The following is a 27,389-nucleotide window of genomic DNA, read 5'->3' on the forward strand; positions in this document are numbered from 1 at the left end:
TAAATTCCTTAAAAGACACCCAATTATCTACATAAATTAATTTTCTAATAAAAAAAAATCAATATGAAAGAAAATTAAATAAATTTTCTAAAACAAGAGCTAAAATACAAAAGGATTGAAGAAAAATTAAAAGACCCATTATTAATTCAAAATATTAATAATTTTAAAACAATAATAGAAAAATAAGTATGCTCTAGTTTGATCAATACTTTCTAGAGTAGAAAACAACATATAATCGAATTACCTTATGATAAAAAAATTACTAGAAAAATATATCAACTAACACTAGGCCTATCTAAATGAATAATAAACTATTAGAATTTTGTGAAAAGGAAATTAGTGACTTATTAAAAAAAGGGTTAGTAAAAAAAAGTAAATTATTGTGGAATTGTGCTGCCTTTTTATATTCAAAAGCAGGCAAAATTAGAGTGTGATGTTTCTAGACTAGTCATTAAATTAAAAACCATTAAATATAGTATTACAATGGATTCGTTATCTCACTCCCAATAAAAATGATCTATTATCTCGCATTTATAATGGCATAGTATTCTCAAAATCTTATATGAATAGTAGATTATGACAAATCTAAATTGTTGAAAAACATCTTTATAAAACTGTCTTTACAGTCCCATTTGGACATTATGAATGAAATGTCATACCATTCGAATTAAAGAATGTTCATAGTGAATTTTAAAATATTATGAATGACATATTTACCCCCTTCACTCACTTCTCTATAATTTACATAGACAATGTATTAACCTTTTCTTCATCGATTGAACAATATTGAAAACATTTGAATACTTTTGTTCAAATTATTAAACAAAATGGATTGATTTTTTCATCACCTAAAAGAAAATTATTTCAAAATAAAATTAGATTTATTGAACATGATATTTACTGATGAACAATTACACCTATTAGTAGAGTAATACAATTTACTAATAAATTTTCTGATGAAATCAAAGATAAATAACAATTACAAATGTTTATTAGAAGCTTTAATTATGTTGCAGACTTTTATTAATCCCTTGGGCCATTATGTAAACTTTTATTTTAAAGATTAAAACTGAATCCACCTCCGTGGACAGAAAAACATACAAATATTATAAAACAAATTAAATCTCACGTTAAGCAACTTCCGTGCTTAGGACTCTATCCTCCTCACATTTTTAAAATTGTTGAGATGAATACTTCTGACCTCGATTATGGAGGAATCCTGAAGCAAAGATTATAATCTAACTATGAGCAAATTAATCAATTTCATTCAGGATCTTGGAATCATGATTAGAAGAATTATAGTAGTATTAAGAAAGAAATTTTAGCTATTGCATTATGTATTTCAAAATTTTAAGATTATTTGTTAAATCAAAAATTTTTACTTAGAATTGATAGCAAGTCAGCTAGGGAAGTTTTTATTAAAGATGTGAAAAACTTGATTTCTAAATAAATATTTGCTAGATGACAAGTTATATTAATCATTTTTTTTTTATATTGAGCATATTAAATAAAAGTTTAATTCTCTTACTGATTTTTTTTTTTAAGAATTCTTACAGAGAAAATCATATCATATTCAAAATCTAGAGTAAAATCCAAATTTTCATATGCTAGGCAACCATCCCCCCTATCATTCACCAAATCCTTTTGTAACTCTAAAACTATACAGGGTATTGGGGACATTACTACCATTGGTAATGTCCCCTTATCTTCTTCAAAATTACAGATTTATTCAAGAGCTGTCTTTTCTTTTTCTTCTACTCTTTCTTAAATTAATAATCTTTCGCTTTTTTCACAACCTTCAACTTCTTTAATGATTATTAAATTGCATTGGCACCTAGTATTTCCAATTGAGATCGAAATTCAACATTTAATTGAGCCTCAACAATTACTCAATGCTTTCCTCATGTCATATTAGCATTACATCTCACGAAATATTAAGAAAAATCAACATTTTTATGGGTTCATATTAGTAGACACATATTCAATTATCATCTCTAAAATCCCCTGCAGCCTACAGGCTGCTCTTGCACCTCCCACTATTGCATTCCATAAAGTCACCATTAAACAAGTCATTACCCTAGAACAATGAGGTAAGAACCCTTATTTATTAAAGAGATTTTTCCAACCTTATGACCCTCATACTTTGATTACTATGATTATCAATAGGCATGATAAAAAAAAATCTTAAAATAAAATAAAAATTTATGTCATTATTGGTTTCTTCATTTCGACAAATTACAGAAAATAAAGGCACTCCCACAATAGTTTCTACTATGGTGGAAATATTATGGACCTGAACTTTCTCTTCTTCCCATTCCACTCCAAGAGAGTTTCAAAATTTACTCATCCTAAAATGATTATCCACTCACATTGAAGCATTGCCCTTCTCTTCTTTTATTTTTTCAAAAATAAAATTAAATTGGATTATGAAATGAGAATATATTATCATCCCACATCCCTCACCCAAAAACATTAAGTTCTTGGCCAGCCAAGTTTCCATCAAATATTGGAAAAAATATAATTATGATTATATCGTAAAAATGTTCTCATAAATTAGCAAAGTTCCTAAAGTCTTAGTTTAACAAAGCATATTTCAAGTCCAATTAGCCTCAATAACTAGTAAAAATGAATTAAAAAAATTAGTTGAGATAATGTCACAGGTCTCAGACAATGACGATGAAGAAGATCCATCATTGAGTCAGTCTCAAGTCAAATTATCTTAAATACAGCAGGTTTCTCCATCACAACAGACCAGATTATCTCCAGTCCAACTTGCCTCCCCTTATCAGACCTCTTCCTTTCAATAGTCCATTTAATTCAAGATGCTTAGGATCATTTTGATTTGGATCTTTTAGACTATGATCCTCGAATTATGCTATGAAGAAAATAATAATTTTGTCAAACAGAAAGAATCTCAACAATTATCACTCTAGCAGAAAATTATCTCAGTTGACGCTTCAAGACAAAAAGGCCTCGTCAAAGAATCTCAATCATTTAATTTTACTGTTGCAGCCGACAGTTTAAGACAAACAACTTTTGCCTAGAAGAATCATTATTTACTTTTACTGTTTCAGCCAGCTAGGGGTGAGCACTGACTCCGAGTTTGTCAGAGTTCAAATCCGAACTTTGACTTATGTAGACTCCAATCTGACTCCGACTCTGACTTCGAGTTGTTAGAATAGAGTTGGAGTGGAGTTGGATTTAGGCTTTCTTTGGGTTTTTTTTTTACCTTATATTTAGCTCATTTTAAAAAAGATTTTTTTGTGGGTTTCTAAATTTCAATTTTTTACAAAAAATTTAAAACTAAAGACTAAATCATTCCATGCTAATTTACTTCTCTACTAATATCTAACTTATTCTTGTACTAGAGTTATATTATATTGTTTAATTACATGTTATCATACCATAGTATTACATATTATTTATAGTCTCTAATTACATGTAATTGTATTATAGTATTACATGTTATTATATTATACTAGTATCTAATTTATTTATAACTTATTTCTACACTAGACTTATTTCTAGTGTCTAATTACATATTATTATATTTCAGTAAATTAGTATTATGTGTTATTACGTTATTATACTAGGTCTATACTACAATGTCTAATTACATGTTATTATATATTAGCATTATATGTTATTATTATTAATGTCTAACTTTATTATATACTAGACTTTCTAATGTTTAATTACATGTTATTATACTTTAAGTTAATTAGTAATCAATGCTGTGAAAGAAGATGTAGCTTGCTGGACTTGGTATGGACAGGTTGTGGAAGATGTGAAGAGTAGCTTGGAAGAGTTGCTGCACTGGAAGATACAATTCGTTCGAAGAGAAGGCAATATGATTGCTCATAGTTTGGCAAAGTTTGCCTTAAACATATAAACTTTTACATGTTGGATTGAAGAATATCCTGTTTTTATCTCAAGTTTGATTACTTCTGATATAGATTGTAATGACTGATTTGAATGAATGAAATGAGGTTTATTAAAAAAAAAAAAGTTAATTAGTATATGTGTTATTAACTTACTATACTAGATTTATTTAAATACTAGTCTATGACTTATTTCTATACTTGATTATATATGGTAGTAATATTATGATGTTTACATATATTAAACGATCATTAGTCTCTTTATATTATAGTATAAGTATATTATTTTATAATAATGAGCTCATACTAACTAGTATATTATTGAATTTAACTATATAAGTTATAGTTATATAACTATGTACCTATTCTAGTATATATGATAAATAAAAATATGTACAATGTCAGAGTCAGAGTTAGAGTTGGTCCAACGACACCTTTAACTTGACTCTGATTTGTCGGAGTCGCATTCAATTTTTGGCACTATTTGTAATCAAAAAAGCGCTAGACAGAAAGTTCGCTTGACACTCGCTTGACATTCGCTCCAGCGAAGCTTGGACAAAGAGTTCGCTTAAGACGCGCTTGACACTCCACTCGAGCAAATAATGTAGAAAAGTGAAAATTAGGGTTTCCGTCGTGTGACACTATAAATATGTACTCAATGAACACTTTAGTAAACTCTAAGTGTTCTGAGCAGTGATATTCTCCAAAGTGTATTTTATGATTCCTCAATATAATAAAATCTTTTATAGCTCTGTCGATGTAGGCACATTGCCTAATCATATTTAATTTTGTGTCGTGTGATTGATTTGCTTGTGTTTACTTTACTTTGTTTGTCATCGCTATGTATGTTTTTCACAATAATGTCTTCCATCATTACTTTCGAGAATTAATTTCTATGTAATTATATTTTTAATGAAATCAAATTTGTCTATTATGTTATTTAATCTTTATGCCTATTATTTCAATGGGTCCTACTGTCGGTACCGATAAAAGGTACCGATAGTTTGACTGATAGGCGTAAATTTTTTTTAACATATTTTTTAAATATTTTTAAATATATTTTTTTAAAACAAATCAATTCACTAATAAACAATTCCTTAATTATTAAATTTTTTTCTTAAAAAAACTAAGAATCGGTCGATTTGGGGGTCTAATTCATCTATCCCAGCATTTTCCTATATCAATTATACTTAATATGGCTGATTTTACTGCCTACTTTATTATTTTCTTTATTGTTATTATTTAGGCCTTGGTTGTTTTCCAAAAACATCTCATCTCATCTCACCTCATCATTACAACTTTTCCAAATCCCCACACAAAATAAAATAAACAATTCAACTTTTTCAAATCCCAAAAAAATAATAATATTAAAAAATATATTCTAACAATATTTTATTTAACTTTTTAACTTTAATCTCAACTCATCTCATCTCTAAAAACAAACGAGCCCTTAATAACATTATAACTTTTTCATGTTATGAATGAGAGTGTAGATGTGAAAATTAGAAAAAAAAATCATGAAAACAAGAAATAATAAAAATAAAAAAGTAATGAAAAGAAAGAAATCATAAAAAATACTTAAATTAATACATGTTTTTTTTTATTTGAAGAATCTGTTAAATTTAGAGAATCTGTTTAGTTCATATATAATTTGCATTAGTTTTAAGAGCTTATTTTGACATATTGCTAGTTTTTTTACGTAAAAAATGCCAAATAGATAAGACATTGCGAGTGCCCTAAGGTTACGGGTTCGGAGATCCTAAAATTGCAGGGATGGAAGAAGCTTAGAATCTTCGATGCTGCCTGATGCTACTCTCCCATGATCTCCAAAACCCTTGACCATCTCCTTATTCCCACGACTCACAGCCTCTCTTTTCTCAAACCTATCAACATTAACTTCCAATTTATCTCATTTCGGAGATGAAACACCATTTTATTTGTATCTTATGCTTGTTTTTGGTATTCGTAATCTCGGCGTTTTCGAGCTCATTTGCTGAGTTATCGCTTTGGAGTCCGTATGGGGGTGAGTTATCTCGGAGCCCGAGTCGGTCTCTCTTGTCTATCTCACCGTGAGTCCTTCTGTTTCTTTTCTCACTTTTTGTGAATTTATTTGTTTTTCCAAGTTTCTTGAATAAATTTTTCGAGGAACATAGTTTGAAATCGAATATGTTCAGCAATCCTAACTGCTAACTCTGTATCATGCACGCTGGATAATTTATGGAGTGAATTGAACTATTGAAGCAAAAAAAACCGTCAGGGTCTTGAAATGACACTGACCTTTTAGTTTTTCAAAATCGCATTTAGTTAGCCTTTAATGGTTGTTGGGCCCGACTCGCAGAAAAAGCATAGTTTTACTAACCCTAGGTTTGGAGTTTTGGAGGGAGGGGTGAGGAGAGGAGATGATAAGAAGTGGAAGAATAGTTCAGAGAAACTTTTTTCCTTTCCAATAATTGGATGTTTAAAATGAAAGGGTGGAGAGCTTCGATATCCCTCCACTTATTTGGCGGTATGGTTGAAACTTGAAAGCGGAGGACATGATAAGATATTATGTAAATTTGGAGTAGATTGAGAATAGTGACGATATTGTGGTTAGAAGTTGTTCAAATTTTATGAAATTGTTATGGTTGAAGATTAAAGCATGGAGAAATTCATAAAAACGCTATCTCGTTCATAAAAAATCCACTTCATTTGAGGGACATGTAAGGGAGTTTGAGATGGCAAGGTACCCCGCTAAATCCTCTGAATTCTTTTCTGTATGCTCGTCACTTATATGCCCCGTGTACTTAGGCTATGCCTATCAATATCATCAATAAAATTTTTGGTTACTAATTAAAAAGTCTTTTCCGTATTCTCTCTCCCTATCCGAGTTAAGCATCGTTACCTGTTAATTGTAGATTAGCTTTCATTTGAGTAACACTATACACACTCACGCACAGATCTATATTCTTTTCTTTTGGTATGAGTATCTAATTATGTTATGTTGCCTTTCCTTGGGAACAGTGAACATAGTACGACACTGATTGCTGGCCTGGATGGGACAGTCTATTTGGTGGAGAGTAACTCTAAGAGAGTTATCTGGTCGTTTGCATCAGGAGCACCAATTTATACTTCATTTCAGGCTCCATTCAGCCAAGATAAAGATAAAGAAAATGCGGGCGGCAGATTTTTCATAGATTGTGGAGATGACTGGGAGTTGTATATGCACACTGAGCACTTTGGTAGAGTGGTATGTTGTATCAACACTTTTATGAGATGAACTTGGAAATTTGATGGACCCTAAGGCCAACTTCGTTCTTAGAAGTTCTTAACAGACATTTTACATATTTGCAAATAGTGTGAGGGAAATGAAAGAGGAGGAATTATGAATATCAGGTGGTTCCCTAGAGCATAAGTTCATGTGGCAGTCTGCTATCCTCCTCCCCCCCCCCCCCCCCCTTTCCTTCTGGACCCACTCACTTGTCTATAAAGAAAACAAAAGCTTCAATTGAAAAGTGTTGATTATTGACTTGTTATGAGTTTCTTACATTTTTGTTGTTGTGTGTTGTGTGTGGAACCCGGGGTTTACTACCCTAGGGTTGGTTCGTTGGCCCTTGCCTTGTTGGGATTCCATATCATTAAAAATATATTTTGTAAAAGTGAATTTGCTAGTCCCTTGGGATTGACTCAAGTTGTAAGGACCTTTCTCTTGGGGATATGCTTGTCCAGATCTATGGTTCAAACTTGTGGGTGCAAATAATTTATGAGAGTCACGTCCCATGAGTGAAAAGCCAATGATTTACCTAATCCGTATGATGGGCCGCACTGCAGGTATAGAAAATACACGACGTGTTTGCACGGTCTTCAGGGTTCCTTGTCATTAAAAAAATGATGAGGAAGTTAAGTTCTATTTTTAAGCTGTTGCATTTGTTAAACCCTAGGGGTTGACTCAAGTGGTAATGGCTTTCGTCTTGGTGGTATGCTCCCTCCAAGATCCAAGGTTTGAATCCTAATGGATGCAAACAATCTGTAAGGGCCATCAGACAAAGAGATTTTCCCCTTGAATTACCTGAGGTGGACTTGTGGGAAACTCCTTGCTGAGGGCCTGTGCACCCTTGGGATTAGTCGGGATACTCTTCCCGGACACCTAGTGCCAATAAAAAAAAGTTGTTGCATTTTTCGATGGATTGTTGACACTGAAGGAATTTCTAGGCTCTCCATTGCGGCTTAACCTTTGTAGTTGCTTGATGTCTATGATCACTAGAGACTGTCACATGCATATTTTTTTATTTTTCTTCTAATCACTTAATGCTGCTTGCACAACCTAAAAGTGTCCCCTTACGAGTTCACCTATTATGATACCAGTTCTGGTCGTGTGTAAATACTGTTTCACTTTGTTGTGATATGTCGTATTACTGATTCTTATTGCCAATGCAGAAACTATCGATGTCTATTGATGAATTTGTCAAAAATACACCATACATATCAGAGGATGGGGCTGTTACGCTTGGATCTAAGAAAACAACTGTTTTTGAGGTTGATCTTAGGACTGGAAAGTTGATCCGCACTTACAGGTTCAATTCTCAATCAACATTGCGAAGTGATGATGAAAGCCAGAGTGTTTCATATAAGGATATATCCAGTAAGGTGTTGGTAAAGCCTGGATCTAAGAGTCCAAATATTGTTGATTTGCGACTGCACATCACAAGGACAGATTATCTACTGACGTCATTTGCTCGAGACTCGGACAAAACTTCGTGGAATATGACGATTGCTGAAATTGGGGCTTCTTTGCTTTGTCTAGATGCTTCTAGTGGGGGTCCTTTGAATTTTCTGGATAAGCTTGGTTTAGAAACTGGAATTGACTTTGCTTTGCCGTTGTCATGTCACACAAGAGGCCCTATTTTCTGCCATCGTAGTCATATTATGCTAGAATCCTCTGGGATTGAAACGCTCCCAGGGGCTCATCTTGGAGATGTGCTGCTGCCAATGCCTCCTTCAGGTTTGATAATTCCTATAAAACCCAAGGTTGATAGACTTGTAGATGATAGTGACACAATGCTTCAATTGCCTCCTAGGGAGATTGATGATACAGGGATTGTTGAAGTGCATAGCACTAAATTTTCTCTTAGTCACATGTTAATCATGTTTCGTGAGTGGTCATTAGCATTTTCCATCATCATGTTCATGATCATTCTTGTTGTGGGCCTTGTCGTTAAAGCTTTTGTTCTGTTTCTTAAAGAAAAAGTTTCGTTGAATGAGCTGCCTTGTAATTCTAGCTCAAAAGCTGCATCTTTGAAGAGGAAGAAGAACAAAAAATCAGCAAACAATGATGATGTTGAGAAAAAGGATAATTATGCACACATTGATGGTGAGAACAAAACACTGTTGCACCTCAGTAAACTTTTAGATGGTGGCGCAAATGGACGCAGGATAGGTAAACTATTTGTATCAAACACTGAAATTGCTAAGGGAAGTAATGGTACCATTATCCTCGAGGGAATCTATGAGGGTCGACCAGTTGCCGTAAAACGTCTGGTCCATGCTCATAATGATGTGGCTTTTAAAGAAATTCAGAATCTTATAGCATCTGACTACCATCCAAACATTGTTCGATGGTATGGAGTGGAATATGATCAAGATTTTGTCTATCTCTCTTTGGAGCGGTGTACTTGCAGCTTGGATGATTTGATCCAGGTTTACACAGATTATTCACAATACCCAGCATTCAATGAGAAACAAGCTACGAGAGCTATGATCGATTATAAAGCCCGTCTAGAGTCCATGAAGAATAGACTGTCGGGTATCAATTTGTGGAAAGCAAATGGTCATCCTTCACTTCTATTGTTAAAGATGATGAGGTTGGTTGGTATGTCTTTATTGTTTTCACGTGATAGTATTTGTTGGTTTATCAAAAGGAGAAAGAAAGAAAGAAAGAAAGAAAGATGAAAGTAGCCTTTGTGTTTAGCTCAGATAATTCCTATCATCATAGCCATAATGTCTATTTATGTGTAGCCTTGTTTTCTTCTTCTTTGTTCCTATTTGGCATTACTAACTATTAATCTTTCTAGTGATTTTGCAAGTTTTCCCACTTAGCTGCAAACCCGGTAACAGTTATTAGTGCTGCTTGACAGTTAAGTATAACTCATTAGGCTTGGGTCATGCATGTTTGCACTTGTGTTGTCTAGTGTTTGAATTTCATTCATTTATTTGGCATAGCATCTGAAATGACTCAAGCCTCATTCATGTGCTGAGCAGTTTTGAGGATTTTGTATATAATATCTTCACAATGATTTACTGTTATTTGTAACAAGGGTGTATAATAATGAAAGATCCATCCAGGAGGTTGGATTGTTGTCATTAATGCATGAGAAAGATGAGGCAAAACTCCACACTCGTGGGACTTAAACATACATCTTTGGTGGATATCATCATACAACCCTGGAAAGTTTGAATTGCCATACTAATACCCCAAGTTTTCTGTACTACCCATAAGTTCAGTTATTAGGAGGGTGAAATGCATATTCGTTTTGATATTGATTTCAATGCTTTGAATGTGACCATTGTGCCTGTCAAGCCCCACATGAACACAAGTGTAGGCTAAATAGTTTTGATTTTTGTTAGCATCTTCTTAACCCCTTATCTTGCATTTGACACAGGGATGTGGTTTATGGGCTAGTGCATTTGCATGAATTGGGAATAATTCATCGCGACTTAAAGCCTCAAAATGTCTTGATAATGAAGGAAAGATCTTTATGTGCAAAACTTTCTGACATGGGCATTAGTAAGCGTCTTGTTGGGGATATGTCTTCCTTGAGTCATCAAGCTACTGGCAAGCACTCTTACCTAGTTATTTTTTTCAGTAGTTTTCGCCCTTTGTATACAACATTATTTAGTACATGCATAACTGATGTTATCTATTGCGTGATGAGTTTTGAAAGGTATGCTTGGTTTGACCATTTTGATCGGTTTACCTTTCCGTCTGGTGTAATGAGAATTCTAGTTGTAACGCCCCGTTTCCGGAGAGTTAGCTCATATTACCTAAAATCATCTCCAATATCACAACTATAAAATTCAGAAAACTCCATAAAATATTAATTCATTTGCTCAAACAAAATATCCATGTTATTTCATAAGTACAATGAAGAAATTCTCAATAACATAAATTAAAAACTTCCCAAAGACTCGAAAATATCCTTAACTCAACACATCAAAATATCTGAAAATAATCAATTTAATAACTGACTCTCAAATAAGTACTTGTAGCCTTGAACACTTATTCGTCTACGATCATCACACCTTGCTAAAATTTCAAACTCTTGTTCTCCAGCTGAACCATCAAAATTATCTGAAAAATGTTTTGAGATTAGGGGTGAATTGTCAACAACTCAGTAAGCAGAGAACATATACTAGTGTGTAAACATGAGCATTTACAGAGTTCAAAATGTAGAACAAAATACTTTCTTTCAGAATGCATAACAAAATATTTTTTTTCAGAATGCAGAATCATAATATTATCAAAAATATCAGAGCGAAAATTAAAAAATATTCATAATCAAAATCCCTTTGACATAGCATAAATTGAAACATCACATCACATCTTATCTTATCATATCAGAACAAAGAACATGTTTAACCCCCGTGGTAGGATTGTGCAAACCCTGGCAACCAACCAAGTAGAAATTGAATGTGAATCTTCCCCTTATTATTCTCAGAGTCTCGAGTGTGCACACAAGAAATACTTTGCAGAAAACCACTTCCAAAGTGAGTGCACCGGAAACAAAAAAAATTGGTACCAACCTAAATAGAGGTCACAGTTTTACACCTGTGGTAAGGTCAGAATGGAACAGAAACAGAATGTTACGCTAGAGATTTTCAGAAATCACATTATATCATATCAGAGTATTGAACATCTTCAAAACAGAATAGAATCAGATCACAAAAATATAATTTATGCACAAAATTTCATATTCGCTCTCTTTTGTACAGTTCAGAAATAAAATGTAAAATAACTCATGTCTACACTAGTTATGTCAGAAAATACTTTATTCTTAAACAAAATCTCATGAGTAATGCAGAACAAATAACTGAGGTAGTTCAAATTTCTTTTCATAACAAAACATGCATATTTTTCAAAATTGACCTCAGTCCATTTGATTTTTATGCAAAGTTTAGCATAAGAACTCTGCTTATCCGAACTTTTTAGCTTATCAGAAATTTTTCTTAACAATGCCGAACAAATATAAGTCGTCACCTAAAAATAATCACCTAATTTCCGTAAATTTTCACTCGAACAAGTATTCCGAAATTTAAACGTGAAATGCTAAAAAAATCGTCCTATTTTTAATTCCTCAAAACCTAAAATTCTCATAATCCTGAAATGCCATCATTTTCCAAATCCATCAATATCTACTTAATATACTTAATCTAATTTCAACACAAACCCCAGTCCATTTAAGAAAACGAGCCCAACCCAAAAACATTTAACTTCAAAATAACTTAACCTAACACACTAAAAAATTAAAAGGCCAAGTAGAAAACAAGTCCCTGTGGCCCAAAATAAAACAACCCATTTCTAAAATCTTGTTTTTACAACTAAGATGGCCAAGTCGTAATTTCCAGAAAACCTCCTATAAACCATACGAAAAGGCAACAAAAACATGCGGCGGAGGCGTGCGGCGGAGCAAGGGGCTTGGTGGATGGTGGTGATCGCTGCGGAGCACAGAGAGACAGAGAGAGAGAGAACACGGTGAAAGCATGAGTGAGAAATGGAGAGAGTATGACGTGCGGAAGGGAAGGCGTGCGACTGGTTGGGAGCTACGTGTGGTGGCTTCCGTTGTGTAATGTGGCTGAAAACCGAGGGGCATAGGGAAAGTGAGAGGCCGGCGGAGGGGAGCTCAGTGGACGGCTTGAGCAAGGACTTGCTCTATTTTGGGAGTGGGAAAACAGGGGACAACGGGCTGAGTTTGTGAAGAGGGTGGTGGTGCACGGTGGGGGGAGGGCTACGGAGTAGTACGCTAGGCCTTGGGTAGGCGGTTTTCGTGAGGTGGAGGTGGCGGTGCGAAGGAGCTTGCTGCGAACTTATGTGGATGGAGGCTACGACTGTTCTTGGTTCAGGGGCTTACGTTCGTGTGGCCTGTGCAGTGGCTACCCTTCGGTGGTGCATGGGGTGGTGGATGATCATGCGAGGGTGCAGAGATGACTCCGTGAAGCAACTGTGTGTGGCTGAGCTAGCAGGTGTTGGGAGGCAGCGACGAGGAGAAGGCTGAAGAGGGCAGCAACAGTGTTTCGGCAGTTTCTCTATGCATGAAATGATAAGTGCATATATATATATATATGTATAAGGGTGGCATGAAAACCCTAGAGAAGGGAAGGGGTAAATGTGCATGTGGGATAAATGTATCTATATATATAGGAGATTTAAAACCAAAACAAGCCCTAGAGAAAACAGGAAGGGGAGACGTGCATGAAGAGGGAAACTACGTGCGTGTTGTGGGGTCAGAAAGAAAATCTCATGGACTAGAGCTTCTTGGTCCATTTCAAAAATTTGGGCCTATGACTGGTAGTGAAAAAAATAAATGGACTCTTCCTTAAATTTTGGGCCTCAATCTAAAACTCTATAATATTACAACTTGTCCTATAAATTTTCTTGGCCTATAAAACTATTTTTAACCCGATTCAAAAAATTATTCCAAGAATTTAACTACAATGACAAGTCCATTAGAAAATTTGATAACCGTTAGAAAAACCAATTTGGCCCATAAAATAGTACTCGAAAAATTTCAATTGGGCTTTTCATATACTTAACCCGAAAATATAAGAAAACAGGCTTGGTGCTAGGCCCGGGTGTTACACAAGTTGTGGCACTTGCAATCTTGGATCAATTTGTCTCAATTGTTATATCCTATCTCGCTATTTATGTGTTTCTTATTCATTATTCAAATTATTAATATGTAATCACATACCATAGGTTGTGGCAGTTCTGGTTGGCAAGCACCGGAACAACTTCTGCATGGACGGCAAACTCGTGCCGTAGATCTGTTTAGTTTAGGCTGTATCCTTTTTTTCTGCATAACTGGAGGCAGACATCCATTTGGTGAACGTCTTGAACGTGATATCAACATTGTGAAGAACCAAATGGACCTCTTTTTGGTGGAAAATATCCCTGAAGGTGTGGATCTTATTTTTCGTTTATTGCGTCCTGACCCTGCATTAAGGTGAGCATTACTTCTCTTAATGCTGTTGAAAATGTTTGTTTTTTAGTATGCAATACTATTCTCTACCAGATTATGGAAGTTTGGCATGTTATTTCTCAAATCGTTTTAAATTATTTTAGTTCAGCTTATCAATTTAAAAAAAGTTCTGGCATGTTAACTGATTTCCAAACAAAAACATTTGTCTAAACCTACCTATGAGTCGAGTAAGGTAGAATTTCGGTGCTCCATTAAAATTAAAGATTTATTTTGTTTCCCAGCCACAACAAACCTGCCCATATCTAGTTTACTTTATGGGTTGAAGGATCGACACATTATGATTGGTCTTGACCTCCAAAAACCTTCTATACTTTCTTACCAGGTAATAGGGTGGTCTAACCACTAATTACTTATGTTGAATATACTGATATTCTAATAATTCTAATAATGTGTTTTCATTATTCGATTTACCAACCCCAAAAAGTGATTTGGTGCTTGTTGAGCAAGAGTATTGTCTTGAGTTCAGTGTACGACAGAATTAAACAGTCAACGATTGATTGATTTTTACCATTCAATCATTAGCACATCATATGAGCTTTTCTCCTACTCCCATGTTATATGCTTCTTTTTCAGTAATATTTGCATTTACGAAATACGTATTTGCTTTCAGACCTAGGGCATCAGAGGTGTTGCACCACCCTTTATTTTGGAGTTCTGAGACTAGACTGTCATTTCTTCGGGATACTAGTGACCGGGTCGAATTGGAGGACAGGGAGAGTAATTCTGAATTCTTTAAAGCATTAGAAAGCATCGGGTCGGTAGCATTGGGCTCAAAATGGGATCAAAAGATGGATCCTGCATTTATCACGAACATTGGCCATTATAGACGGTACAAATTTGATAGTGTTCGAGACTTATTGCGTGTCATGCGAAACAAGTTGAATCATTACAGAGAACTTCCAAAAGAAATTCAGGTTTGTTTCTTGAACTAAGCATGGGTTATGTTCAGCTTATTCTAGTATATGATCTATTCCAAATCCCATATGCATAGAAACGGACACGTGCATTAGAGTATCACGATCATTTATCGGATGGTGCTGCAATAATGATAACAAGACTTGCATTTATGAAATTGTCACATAGTTTTAAAGAAATTTAGAAAACTCAAATTTGTAGGGTTCTCATGCATTCCAGAATGAAAGGGTCGGATGATGGGCCCATGGAAATCAGTCCTGAAGTCGGTGGAGCTGCAATCTACTCCTTAACTGGGTCAAGATATTTATTCTTTTTAGGCCGGGTTGGTCTGTTTGATAGTCTCACTTTAAAGTTGCCATTATTAGGCCGGTCGGCCTCAGTGAACATTTATCCTTCGTCACGTAGACTGAATACGAGTAGATCTATTGTCATATAAACTATTGGATAATTTGCATATCCCCCTTTTATCTTTATAGGGGATAGATTGTTATTGAACAAATATGTAGCTGATTGTTGTTGTTTTTTATAATTATTCATGGTTATTTCAGGGGCTCTTAGGACCAGTACCTGAAGGATTTGATAGCTACTTTGCTAGTCGATTTCCAAGACTCTTAATGGAGGTCCACAATGTTGTTTGCAGATACTGTCGGGGAGAGGGATGGTTTCGGAAGTATTTGAATATCAACGTTGATTAGCACGTGGGCCTATATTTAACTGATTATGAACTGTTTGTGGCTGCATTGGTGATTCAGATCTAATTATATAGCGTTCATATTCAATTAATCATGATAAACATGGTGTTTATAGGTGTAAACATACTAAATAATGTATAGAATGTGTATTAATTAATTTTACCATGTGTACTCTTGCCACCACAGGCGAGTGATGACAGTGTTATTATAGTTCTTCTAAATTTATTTGTCCCGGATTTTTTTTTAAGAAAGTAGAAGGCTAGCCAAGAGGGAAATAAATGTTTCATGTTCTGTATTAATCAAAAGTTCATTCTGAATCCAAAATTTGGTGATTTATAGAGGAATAGACGGCTAATGAGTTTACAAAAATCTGGGCTACAAGGAGATTCTATCATGAATAACCAAATTACTTTAGAACTTACTGAGGCGCGCGGTTGGCAACTTGACAGTCTTCTTCACCTTTTGGACTGTGATATATATTATATGCTCCTCTTTGGATCGGAACTATAAATGTATGTATTATGTGTACGTATAAGAAAGTGTATGAGGTCTAAGCTGTAGATGATGTATTTAGACTTCGTTACTAACATCAAGACTCTTAGTGGAATTTGCTTCCATATGTCTTCTCTTGGAACTGTAACTGTGGGTTGATTCATCTTCACCTGTACTCCTAATCGAGGCCTTCTCCATTTGCCTTCTCTTAGAGCGACTTTTGACATCCTCTTCCTTTTCGTCTATAAATGTAAGAAATGTCTGAACACGTCCAGATGCCGAGCTTCTACCACTACCAGAAGGCTCGAGTTCCTCTGAGTGCCTGCTGAACTGGCGCAACATCAGAATGAAGTATATACAGAGAGCGAGCAAGCAAGCAAACCCACATGTCACAAAAAGACCCCAAAAGCTCTTGAGCTGAAAACGATCCACTTCAAGCTTTGTGCCTTGTGGTGTGCATGCACTCCTCGTAAGCCATTTGTCATGCATTCTCTGGAGGTCTCCGTTCTCAGACAATCTTAAAATCGCAGTTGACATGTCAACTGCTAAAGGTGAGTCCCGTGGGAATGCCTGATGATAATAGAAGAACAAAACCATGCATGTTGTTACTGGCCAACAGCACTGGGGAATGAAAAGTACGATTGATTAAACATTTCCTTATCTGTCTAGACCCACCTACATTTTACTCTTTCGTGAAAACATGTGAATAAACCACTGTAGAAGATATTTATATGTGTTCAAAGAACCTTGAAGAGGAGAAAACAGATCAATCTAAAACCAAGCAGTGCAGGGGAGTATGGTTTCATTGATAAAAATAGATACTTACAAATCCCCACCCGGCTTTAGTGAACTGTTGACCAATAATGCTGAATTCACATCGAGTTGAGAGAAAGAGGTCTACGTATGCACGCTCATCAACAACTGCAGCAACACCTCCCCCATGGGGACCGTCTTTTAAGGCTCTGGCATACTCTTCAGGAGAATTAAGAGGAATCAGTCTGGACTCGCGGATGCCAAGTTCCTCCACTAAGTAATTGCGCGCAAATGAACCTTGCTGGTGGCCAATCGGATCATTGCTGCTAATTAGAGTTTCAATCCCTTTGATGGGAGAAGAAAGCTGCTGCACTGTAAGGATTGAGGTCAAACTTGCAGTGTAGCTCGAGTTGATTATAAGAACCACAAATAGCCATATAATTAGCACCAGGCGGCCAAGGGTGCTGATCGTATTTTGCTCTGCAGAGTAACAGAAAAGAGTTAACTTGAGCTATACTCGTGCAGCCACCATCATCTATGGCTATGAGAAATTAGAAACAAATTAGCGCCAAATCACTTACTATGGGAAAAAAACAAAGTTGAAAGGCTAAACCTACAGATCAAACAAAGCACAAACGTAAGTGATTGGTGAATTACACCAAGATGATTCAATACAAACATGATTAATTCACCAGAGACAAATTATGCTAGAAAGAAGAAAATTCCTAACAAAACGATCTTGATGCAGTTAGTGGTTTGCACTTGTGTCATCATAAATGAAACCCCATCGAAAAGTCCTAATAAATTGCAATTTTCATGTCAGTACTTTGATCTCTAGATCTCTGCAGCAAAGAAGAGTAAGGAGTTCTCTGCTTTCCCTAAATCAAATCGAAAAGATTGCTAGTCATTTTTCGTCATCATGATTTTATTTCCACAAAGAAGGAACAGAAAAAAGAACTTCAAAGCAAATTGATGATAATATGTTTACACTAATCACGTAGTAAATCTAGTTGGAAGAAACTTATCTTGGTGGGTTTACATTAAGCAAAACAGAAAGCATTAGGCGGTTTTCATAAGATTTGATATGTTCAAGACCTCACCATAGAACAGTGACGACTTGTTTTTTAGGGGGACCCCGGAAATCATCATTGATTCTATGCTCCAAAATCCAAACTGCTAATCCAACAATGAGGAAAAATATAGCTGTAACACACCACAATGTGGGAGTAAATGGCCTTAAAAATGCCCACGCACTAGAGTTTGATTTCCTAACAGGGGCCACTACTACTAGCCCAGATTCAATGTATGGTTGTGTAAAATCCACCATTCTGGTCCGGTTAGTGATGATTGCGATGTCACCTATTGCTGCATCATACACCTACATGGTTGAAGAAAACCAGAGAAATAGAAAATTAAAAGAAATTCTTGGGAGTTGTTAGAAAGATTGTTTTGCTAATACTTACACCCGTAGTGATCAAACGCACAAGTTCAGTGTCACTTGGGTTATTACGACCATCACCAAATGGAACTAATTTATAAGGGACTGCATATGGCAACAAGTTCACTGCGGCAGTAAATACATCAATGCAGTACCCCTTGAATATGTCAGTGCCTTCTACTTGTGAGACAATTTCAAGATAACTAACTCTTTTTGGCACTCCAATTCTCAATTGCCTTCCATTGTTTGGGAAAGCCCACCCACGAGGCCGATCTGTTGTATGTCCAGGCCAAATCGCGCTGTTTAGTTGTTGGTTTGCACTGGAACGATTGGGTGGTTTCGTGTAAAGTATTTCTGGAGGCAGGACAGATAACCCAGAATAGTTAGACCAATACCCAATCCTCCTATATCCTACGCCAATGACATTGATTACTTCAAATGCAGGATGAATGAAGTTCCTATCTGATGTAAAACTAATGGATCCTGTTACACCGGTCATATTAACCTGTAAGATGTTCTTAAGCAATAGGTTCCCTCCATTAAAGATGCTCATAGCATCAAGATTCATGCTCCCTCCTTTAAACTCAGTTAACCTTGAATCATTTGAGAATGAGATGATTCCCCCCTGATTGAAAAATGCATCAATTGCATGAGCGAGAAGCCAAACAGTGTCATAGGCATATAGTCCATAAGTACTTAGTCCAAAGGTGCCATTGATACTCTTTCCACTAGACAAGTTACTCCACCTAGAAACGAATTTTCTTTTGAGTTCTGAATCTGGTGTGTACATACGCAAAGTAATAACTCCTTCAAAGTTTTCCGTTGCATCTGAAGTGAGCTGAGGATTTGTATCTAGGTTAGTAGAGAGCCAGTTAGTAGCTATCCACACATACCCAGCTCCCATCATCCCAAGAGACTCTGCAACCTTTATAACATCTGGACCAGAACCGGCATAAGTGTGAAGAACAATAATCCTAGACTCACTTAGAGCAACTTTAACCAGTACATCAGTTATTTGATCCCGGTTCACTTCAACAGGCATAGGTGCCTTGAATGAGATCTTACAACGTCTCTCAGCAAGCTTATCCCCCAATGCAGCAATTCCATTTCTGCCATGGTCATCGTCAACGTAGACTGCAATCACCTCTTTCCATCCATAGTAGTCCACAATTTCTGCTATCGCAGCCATCTGAAAAAGGTCACTCTGGGCAGTTCTAACAAAGAAAGGGAACTGAAGTGGAGACAGGGTGGGGTCCGTAGCTGAATATGACAATAGAGGGACTTGAAGCTCATTAGCAATATGAGATATTACGTGAGCTGTTACAGAGAGTTGAGGGCCAATTATGGCCACGGTGTCTTTCTCCATGAATTGTAAGGCTGTTATGACATATTAAAAACACAAAATCATAACCCATTTCCGATTCTTAGTAACGTACCTCATGAGAAGATGACAAATGAAAACAACGAAGAGGAGATGATTAATGAAAAAACAAACAATGGATATGAGGAATAACATACCCTCAACAATGCCCAGAAATCCGCTGAAGTTGGAGTCCTGCATCGTAAGATTTATCTTAGTTCCAGAAAGAACACCTGGGTCAGAGTTCACATCTTCAACTGCAGCTTCTATTGCTACTTTCGCAACCTTGCCAATAATAGAGCCGCGAGAGAGAATAGCCCCAACATTTACAACATCCGGTCTTTTAGAAACATTAGTAACAACCCCATTTGAGGAGGTCCCATGGTAGAAAACTATCAGTACCAGAAGCCACAACATATTCATGGTAAATAGCCCCCTTTTTAATCACAAACCCCAACCCAAATTATCACCTCTCTCTGCAAAACATTAAAAAAAAAAAAAACATCAAGAAACGAGAAAACTGCATGGCAACGATAGTTCCAAACACATACACTCCAAAAAGATGTTAGATTTAAGGAACACCTGAAAGTATGTCTAAGCAACATATGACTGAATTATCGCAGAACATGAAGCAAGGAATGGTGATATAGAATTTGCGGATTCAAGATCAAATTTTTGAACTCTTAAAATGAACAGAAAAACCTATAAATTAAAAAAAAAAAAATTGTCTAGATATAAAAATGATACAAAAAATAAGAAGCATGGAATCACTGACTAACATGATCACAGAAACATGTGTGTTTTCTGCTCAATGATCAAGACCTAATAAGACCCCGGACAAGTAAGAATAAAAATCCATCCAGGAATAAAACATGGCAAAACAAGTAGCAACCTCCAGAGCCAAGGAAAAAAAAAAGTAACAACCGTTAGAGCAGAAGGAAGAAGGGGACAAAAGGTTAGTGGGAGGGGAAAATCAACGAAAAAAGAAACACCGATTTGAAACAATGAAAACAATAGGCAGGACATACATGTGGGGCTACAAAAAGTGGTGATTTTACAGAAAGAAAATAAGGGGGATAAGAGAAATCTCGAGAAGTTTAATACTACAGGTGAAGGATAAAGGTTTTAGCTTAGACACCTAGAACCTGCAACGCTTTACAACTATTTTTACAACCCTGGAATTTTTTTTTTTTTTGTGTGGAAAAGAACAGGAACTGCAGAGAATTAAAGAACAAACAACGAAGGAGAAGTTAAGGAAGTCGTGGTCTTACACTGATATATACAGTGCATATAAATTAAGTGTAACAAAGATGGAATGGTGGTATGCAACTGCAACTGTCATGCTCATGCCGTTCGGTCGGTGAGGCGGATATCATATCTGGATTGTCGTCGGTATGTTCATGTACACGCATGTGTGGTGGATACATGGACATGGGCATGAAATTTAACAGGAGAGACAGAGAAATCGAAGAGGGCATTTGGTCCCGATTGGGTGGTGATTAATGAAGTTGGGAATGATTTTGGTGGGGGAGGATATCCAGTGCTCAAATGGTTGGCAGTGGTCATTTCTCTTTCTATTATATTGGCAGCAATCACAAGAGGCGCATAATTTTCATGTGGGTGAAACAGAGAAAAGGTGCTTTGGGAACCTTGTAGATATTTTTGCACTCGTTTTTTCAGATGGCAAACAATAAATTTTAATCCTTTTCATTCTCATTAGTTAATCTATTAATTTATTACTTTTGTCATTGTTGCTGTTGGAGGGGACCACCCAATAGCCATGCATTATTATAAATGAGTGCTCTCTGACATCTCTGTAGTCAACCCGATAAAAATGTTGTAACTTTATGCATATCCTTTTAGAGGAACGCTACATACAGTCGTGGAATGCGTAAATATCGTGTAGTCGTTTTGAAAAAGAGTAGGATCCACTATTAAAAAATTAATTTCTTTTCATGTGAGTCCCTTATTTATTCACTTTTTTTAAAGCGATTGCACGATAACTGTACGCTCACGACTGCAAGTATCATTTCTCATACTTTTATACATGAGGACGTTCATTTTGGACAGCCACTTCCAAACCAATTGAAAAAACACTTTTGCTTATTAATTAACAAAACATTCATATATAATTCATGAGTAGCTGCATGTCTAGCTTGAAATAGTTTAATTTTCAGTAATATATAATATTGACTAAATATATATATATATATATATATATATAAATATGAGCAGTATACTTGCATGCATGCATTGATGATCAGGTCCTTGTACGTACGTACATCCATTATTATACACTTTGTGGAGGCCCAACGTCCAGCTTATCACATCACGCAGATAGGGAAAGTTAAAAAGTTTATTAACTTGCTAGAGCTTGATCCAGAAGTAGTAAAAGCATATTGCTGGAAGTAAATTATATATGTTACATCCAGCATATATATATATATAGATATATATAAACTAACATGCATGGGAACCGCTTACTACAGAGTCATCATGATCATCTCCATGCACTCTTCCATTACTGGAGACCCTCTGATCCCTAATTGGCCTTGAACTTTTGAACTCGCCTTTTCCTGCTGCAGCTTCCTCATGATGATGATGATCTTCCTTTTCTTTAACAAATGAAAGGAAGGATTGGAGACGCCCAGATTGGGGGCTGATGATCTGCCCGGAATAATGCCTCATGTACTCACGTATCATCTTGATGAGATAAAAAAGGAGAGCAAGAAGACAAACGGAGCCACAGAGTAAGAAGAGTCCCCAGAAGCTTTGGACTTGTAGGCGATCGACGTCTTGCTTTGTACCTTCAGAGCTGCATGCACTTCTTGTGAGCCATTTGTCGTGAAGCCTTTGTAGACCCCCGTTCTCTGACAGTGTTAGGATCGCTGTTGACATGTCGATTGCTAGTGGCGAGTCTCGTGGAAATGCCTATTAATTAACCACATAATCAGATCATCGACTTATTTAATATTATATTAACATAATTAATTTTATTATCATAATTAATTAGTACGTACCTAATGTTATTAATTAATTATAAGTACTAGTACTACTACTGTTTGAATAATAAGTTGATGAATTGTAGGGGGAATTAAATATATAACCCTTGATAAAATATAATCACCCCGGCCATCAGAGTCAGAGTGCTAGTACAACTACTAAAATATTGCTATAATATTGTACCTACCCACTCTATTTTAATTAACATATTTGAAAAAATATATATATATATATATATATATATATATATAATGCAGAGAGAAAAAAATAATTAATATGTGGATCGATATTCATGTATTGTGCTGAACATGTTGCAAATTATATAATTAAGCACTCATGCATGATGGTCATGATCAACGTATTAATGCTGACATGGAGATCCGATCCCGTTTTGTGTGGTACTTCTCCTGGTTTGCAATATTCACTACTCATGCGCGCGCATGATATATACCACTAGCTAGTACTTTGGATATATATATACCACTAGTAATAGATATTAATTAACCCTTCCACTTGTATGCAGGTTTAAAAATGCATGCGCATTAATTAATTCCTGCACTTCATGATCGATCAATGTTTTCTGCAGTATATAATATATATGCCGCGTTTGTTAGTAGCTCAACGAATTAATGATGCAGATCAAGAGTAGTGCATGCATGCGCGCAGCACAAAGCTATATATATATATATATATATATATAGGTATTTAATTACTAGCTAGATTAATATATATATATCTATAGATATAATATATACTTACAAAACCCCAGCCCATTTTGGTGAATTCTTGACCAACTATACCAAATTCACATCTGGTGGAAAGGAAGAGCTCCATATATGCACGCTCGTCAACCACTGCAGCAACTCCACCCTTACTGGGACCGTCCCTCAATGCTTTCTCATATTCTCCAATCGAATTCAGAGGAACTAGTCTGGACCTGTGTATGTTGAGCTCGTCTGTTAAATAATTTTCAGCAAATGAACCTCTCTGGAAGCCGATTGGATCACTGCTTGTTACTAAACTTTCGATCCCTTTCACTGGGGATGATAGCTGTTCCACTGTCAGGATTGATGTCATGCTTGCTGTGTAACTCGAGTTCAGTATTAGAACTACAAACAGCCATATTATCAGCACAAACCGACCCAGAGTGCTTGCGATCCTCTCTCCTATGAACGTACATGTATATATAATATATTAATTAATTATATATAATAGCTAGATGATCAGCTAGCTAGAGCATTATAATTAATATATAATCACTACTTACTGTGAGAGAAAAACAATGTTGAAAAGCTAAACCTGCAAATTAAGTACACCATGCACCAGATTAGCATTTGGCCGGGAGATCATATATATATATTAGATCAAGATTCATGAAGACTATTCATTTGAGTACTCTAATTTGTTTCCAAACTAGCATCACCAATTAATGAAGGAATTTTAATTTCTTGACCTAGCTTTCATTTTATATATACAGCTTCACAATATCTATCCATGGTCATCAAGATCATGCATGATATATATATATAAGTGGAAATATATATATATACACACACACACACACACATATGGACTCACCATATGATGGTGACAAATTGTCTTCTGGGAGGGCCCCTAAACTCATCATTCGTCCTGCGCTCCAAGATCCATACAACTGCTCCCACAACAAGGAAAAATACACCTGTGGCACACCACATCATTGGAGTAAATGGTCTCAGAAAAGCCCAAGCGCTAGAGTTCAACTTCGAAACTGGGGCCACTACTACTAGCCCAGACTCGATATATGGCTGCGTAAAATCCACCATCTTTGTCCGGTTTGTGGTAATTGTAATGTCGCCAACCACAGCATCCAAGGCCTAAATATATGGAGTTCATTAAAAAGATCAGGAAATTAAACCAGTGAAATAGCAACACAGCTAGAGCTTCATATATACGTACACATCTATATCTATATATATATATATATCTATACCTAGCTATATAACAAATTAAGCTAAAGAAACTTCTTGTAATATATGAATGAATTTCTACTTACACCAGTTGTGATCAGGTGCAAAAGATCTGAGGTTACTGGATTCTTATGTCCATCCCCAAATGGAACGAACTTATATGGGACTGCATATGGTAATTCATCCTTTGCAGCATTAAATACATCAATGCAAAAGCCACCATACGAATCAGAGTTCTCTATCCGCGAGACAAACTCACGATAACTGACACGGTTTGGCACTCCAACGCGAAGTTGCCTTCCGCTGCTTGAGAAAACCCACCCACGAGGCTTTTGAGTGGTTTGGCCAGGCCAGATTACGCCATATAGTTTCTGTTTTGAGCTGGAAGTATTGGGCTCATATGCATTGTATTTGTCTGGAGACAAAACTGATAAGCCTGAAGAATTGGACCAATAACCAATTGTCCTAATTCCTGTGCCAATGACATTGATGACTTCGTATGCAGGGTGAAAAAGGTCCCCCTCTGAAGTGAACTCTAGTTTGCCAGTTACACCTGTTGTATTAACCTTTAAAATGCTACTAAGCAACAGGTTCCCTCCATCAAAGATACTCATAGCATCAAACTGCAATCTTCCTCCGTGAAACTCGGTCAAACTTGTATCATTTGAAAAGGATATGTTCCCCCCCTGATTTAGAAATTTATCAAGTGAATGAGCAAGAAGCCAAACAGTGTCATAGGCGTACATACCGTAAGTATTTAGTCCAAAACGACTGTTTTCTGTATTTGATGCAGTCAAATTGTTCCACCTTTTAAAAAGTTCTCTTTTGGGTTCTGAATCGGGCATATGCATGCGCAACGTAAGAACCCCTTGAATACTGTCCACTGCCGCTGAAGTCAGGGAAGATTCCGTGTCAAATACTGTGGAGAGCCAATCGGTGGCTATCCACACATATCCACTTCGCATCATTCCCAGTTCCCGGGCCACATTAAGTACATCTAGACCCCAGGTAGCATAAATGTGGAGGATAATGACCCGAGACTCCATTAAAGCAACCTTAAAAAGTGCATTTTTTATTTCAACACTATTTAATTTGGGGCTCATAGGTGCTTTGTAAGAGATTTTACAACGCTTCTCGGCTAGCTTGTCCCCTAATGCAGAAACCCCATTTCTGCCATGATCATCATCAATATAGATTGCTATTACATCTCGCCATTCGTAGTAGCCAACAATATCTGCCACGGCTGCCATCTGGAAGTCATCGCTCTGCGTTGTTCGAACAAAGTAAGGGAACTGAAGTGAATTCAAGGTAGGGTCTGTTGCGGCAAAGGATAATAGAGGGACTTGGAGCTCATTCGCAATATGTGAAATTATATGAGCCATAACTGATTGCTGGGGACCAATTATGGCCACTGTATCGTTCTCCATAAACCGCAGAGCTGCAAAAGAAATAACCGGAAATAAATTATTAAGGAAGTACTAGTAATGAAAAACTGTGAACTTAAGAATAGAAGACGTAGGATACTGTTGCAGAGGACGTACCCTCAACAATTCCCAGAAATCCGCTAGATAATTTTGTATCCTGCATCGCAAGTTTTAGCTTAGTTCCATTGAGAACATCTGTTCTGGAATTCACTTCATCGACTGCAAGTTCTATTGCTAGTTTTGCAACTTTCCCAACGGAAGTATTGAAGGACAAAATGGCCCCAATGTTAACGACATCCGGTCTTGGAGAAGCAGCCGTACCGGTGCTAATAAAACACCCATTGTAGATAATCATTCCCAGAAGCCACAAGTACACGATCTTCATGGTGCACGGATTGTACGTACTACAAATTAACACAGCAAACGAAAAAATATATATAGTCATATATATACGATGAAACTAAACCGCGCGCGGATATCCAAATTATGTTAATAAAAACACACACATACATGTATATATATACAGAGAAATAATAGACATGCATGCATACATATATAGATACATATATTTACGTATGCACTTGATATGAGGCCATGAAAGAAGATTAATAGATCTGCAGGTGATTATAAGCCCAGTTGGAATATATCTTGAAAGTCAATCCATTGAAACTGACTTTTTTCAACCAAAATTAAGAAAACCACATATTATATGTGGTAGCTGCAAGATTAACAACGTCGTCCTCCATGCATGCATATTGTGTAAGAAAAATAAAAAGATTAACAGCCATATATATATATATGTATATGCATGCAATTAGATAGCTAGAATGATCATAAGCTTATATACGTACGTAACAACCAGCTGGAATATTAATATTAGATGGGAATTAATATTGCAAGAGCTAGCAATTATTAGCGATATATTATCATGTAGCTAGAGATTATATATGCAGCAAGTAGTACTACTTAATTCTAAGCCCTGATCACCTGTTATGGATTGCGCTTAATTCAACATGCTCGATCGATCGGAGTTAGATACATATATAGATTTTGCTAGCTAGCTAGCTGCATGGCCTGCTATTATATATAGTTGAGCAATGCTACACCACCGAGCACGAGATGGGTCTCTATAAGAGTAATTTTTTTTTAAAATATATTTTTTAATTTTTTTTAAATTTATAATATTATTTAAAAAATACTTTTTTAATATATCATTAAATAAAAAAAAATTATCAAAATCCAATCGAGACCGA

At 36.0% G+C, this 27,389-nt stretch overlaps 3 protein-coding genes across 4 annotated transcripts; 1 reads left to right on the forward strand and 2 right to left on the reverse strand.

The window, feature by feature from the left end:
* The first annotated feature begins 5,553 nt into the window (after positions 1 to 5,553).
* Positions 5,554 to 15,942, forward strand: LOC108983672 (serine/threonine-protein kinase/endoribonuclease IRE1a). Of its 2 annotated transcripts, none has more exons than XM_018955386.2 (7): positions 5,554 to 5,950; positions 6,882 to 7,107; positions 8,295 to 9,718; positions 10,517 to 10,689; positions 13,828 to 14,074; positions 14,721 to 15,024; positions 15,574 to 15,942. In XM_018955386.2, exons 1-7 carry the CDS (start codon positions 5,802 to 5,804, stop codon positions 15,718 to 15,720), a joined length of 2,670 nt encoding a protein of 889 aa, XP_018810931.2. In that variant the 5' UTR covers positions 5,554 to 5,801; the 3' UTR covers positions 15,721 to 15,942. The 2 variants fall into 2 exon arrangements, with proteins under 2 accessions (XP_018810931.2, XP_018810933.1); XM_018955388.2 differs by having other exon boundaries at positions 5,795 to 5,904.
* Positions 15,754 to 21,332, reverse strand: LOC108983671 (glutamate receptor 3.6-like). Its single transcript, XM_018955385.2, has 7 exons — positions 21,032 to 21,332; positions 19,919 to 20,236; positions 18,426 to 19,777; positions 18,063 to 18,340; positions 17,544 to 17,575; positions 17,036 to 17,442; positions 15,754 to 16,779 (listed from the first exon to the last, which is right to left on the reverse strand). The coding sequence occupies exons 2-7, from the start codon at positions 20,181 to 20,183 to the stop codon at positions 16,288 to 16,290; spliced, it is 2,826 nt and encodes a 941-aa protein (XP_018810930.1). The 5' UTR covers positions 20,184 to 20,236; positions 21,032 to 21,332; the 3' UTR covers positions 15,754 to 16,287.
* Positions 21,333 to 22,220: 888 nt separating this feature from the next.
* Positions 22,221 to 27,157, reverse strand: LOC108984269 (glutamate receptor 3.6-like). Its single transcript, XM_018956163.2, has 7 exons — positions 27,124 to 27,157; positions 26,254 to 26,540; positions 24,799 to 26,150; positions 24,342 to 24,619; positions 24,031 to 24,062; positions 23,523 to 23,929; positions 22,221 to 22,691 (listed from the first exon to the last, which is right to left on the reverse strand). Exons 2-7 carry the CDS (start codon positions 26,519 to 26,521, stop codon positions 22,221 to 22,223), a joined length of 2,808 nt encoding a protein of 935 aa, XP_018811708.2. The 5' UTR covers positions 26,522 to 26,540; positions 27,124 to 27,157.
* Between the last annotated feature and the right edge of the window lie 232 nt (positions 27,158 to 27,389).

Source organism: Juglans regia, chromosome 11 (genome assembly GCF_001411555.2).
Source record: "Juglans regia cultivar Chandler chromosome 11, Walnut 2.0, whole genome shotgun sequence".
NCBI lineage: Eukaryota > Viridiplantae > Streptophyta > Magnoliopsida > Fagales > Juglandaceae > Juglans > Juglans regia.

Bases quoted from the DNA above. Each gene is read 5' to 3' on its own strand.
- LOC108983672 (XM_018955386.2), top strand. From the start codon at position 5,802: ATGAAACACCATTTTATTTGTATCTTATGCTTGTTTTTGGTATTCGTA. The intron at 5,951-6,881 runs GTGAGTCCTTCT...CCTTGGGAACAG, and splicing joins TCTCTCTTGTCTATCTCACC to TGAACATAGTACGACACTGA. The intron at 7,108-8,294 runs GTATGTTGTATC...TTGCCAATGCAG, and splicing joins CTGAGCACTTTGGTAGAGTG to AAACTATCGATGTCTATTGA.
- LOC108983671 (XM_018955385.2), bottom strand. From the start codon at position 20,183: ATGAATATGTTGTGGCTTCTGGTACTGATAGTTTTCTACCATGGGACC. The intron at 19,778-19,918 runs GTATGTTATTCC...ATGTCATAACAG, and splicing joins ATTTCTGGGCATTGTTGAGG to CCTTACAATTCATGGAGAAA. The intron at 18,341-18,425 runs GTAAGTATTAGC...TCAACCATGTAG, and splicing joins TGCGTTTGATCACTACGGGT to GTGTATGATGCAGCAATAGG.
- LOC108984269 (XM_018956163.2), bottom strand. From the start codon at position 26,521: ATGAAGATCGTGTACTTGTGGCTTCTGGGAATGATTATCTACAATGGG. The intron at 26,151-26,253 runs GTACGTCCTCTG...TTTCTTTTGCAG, and splicing joins ATTTCTGGGAATTGTTGAGG to CTCTGCGGTTTATGGAGAAC. The intron at 22,692-23,522 runs GTAAGTATATAT...GTTAATTAATAG, and splicing joins CCAAAATGGGCTGGGGTTTT to GCATTTCCACGAGACTCGCC.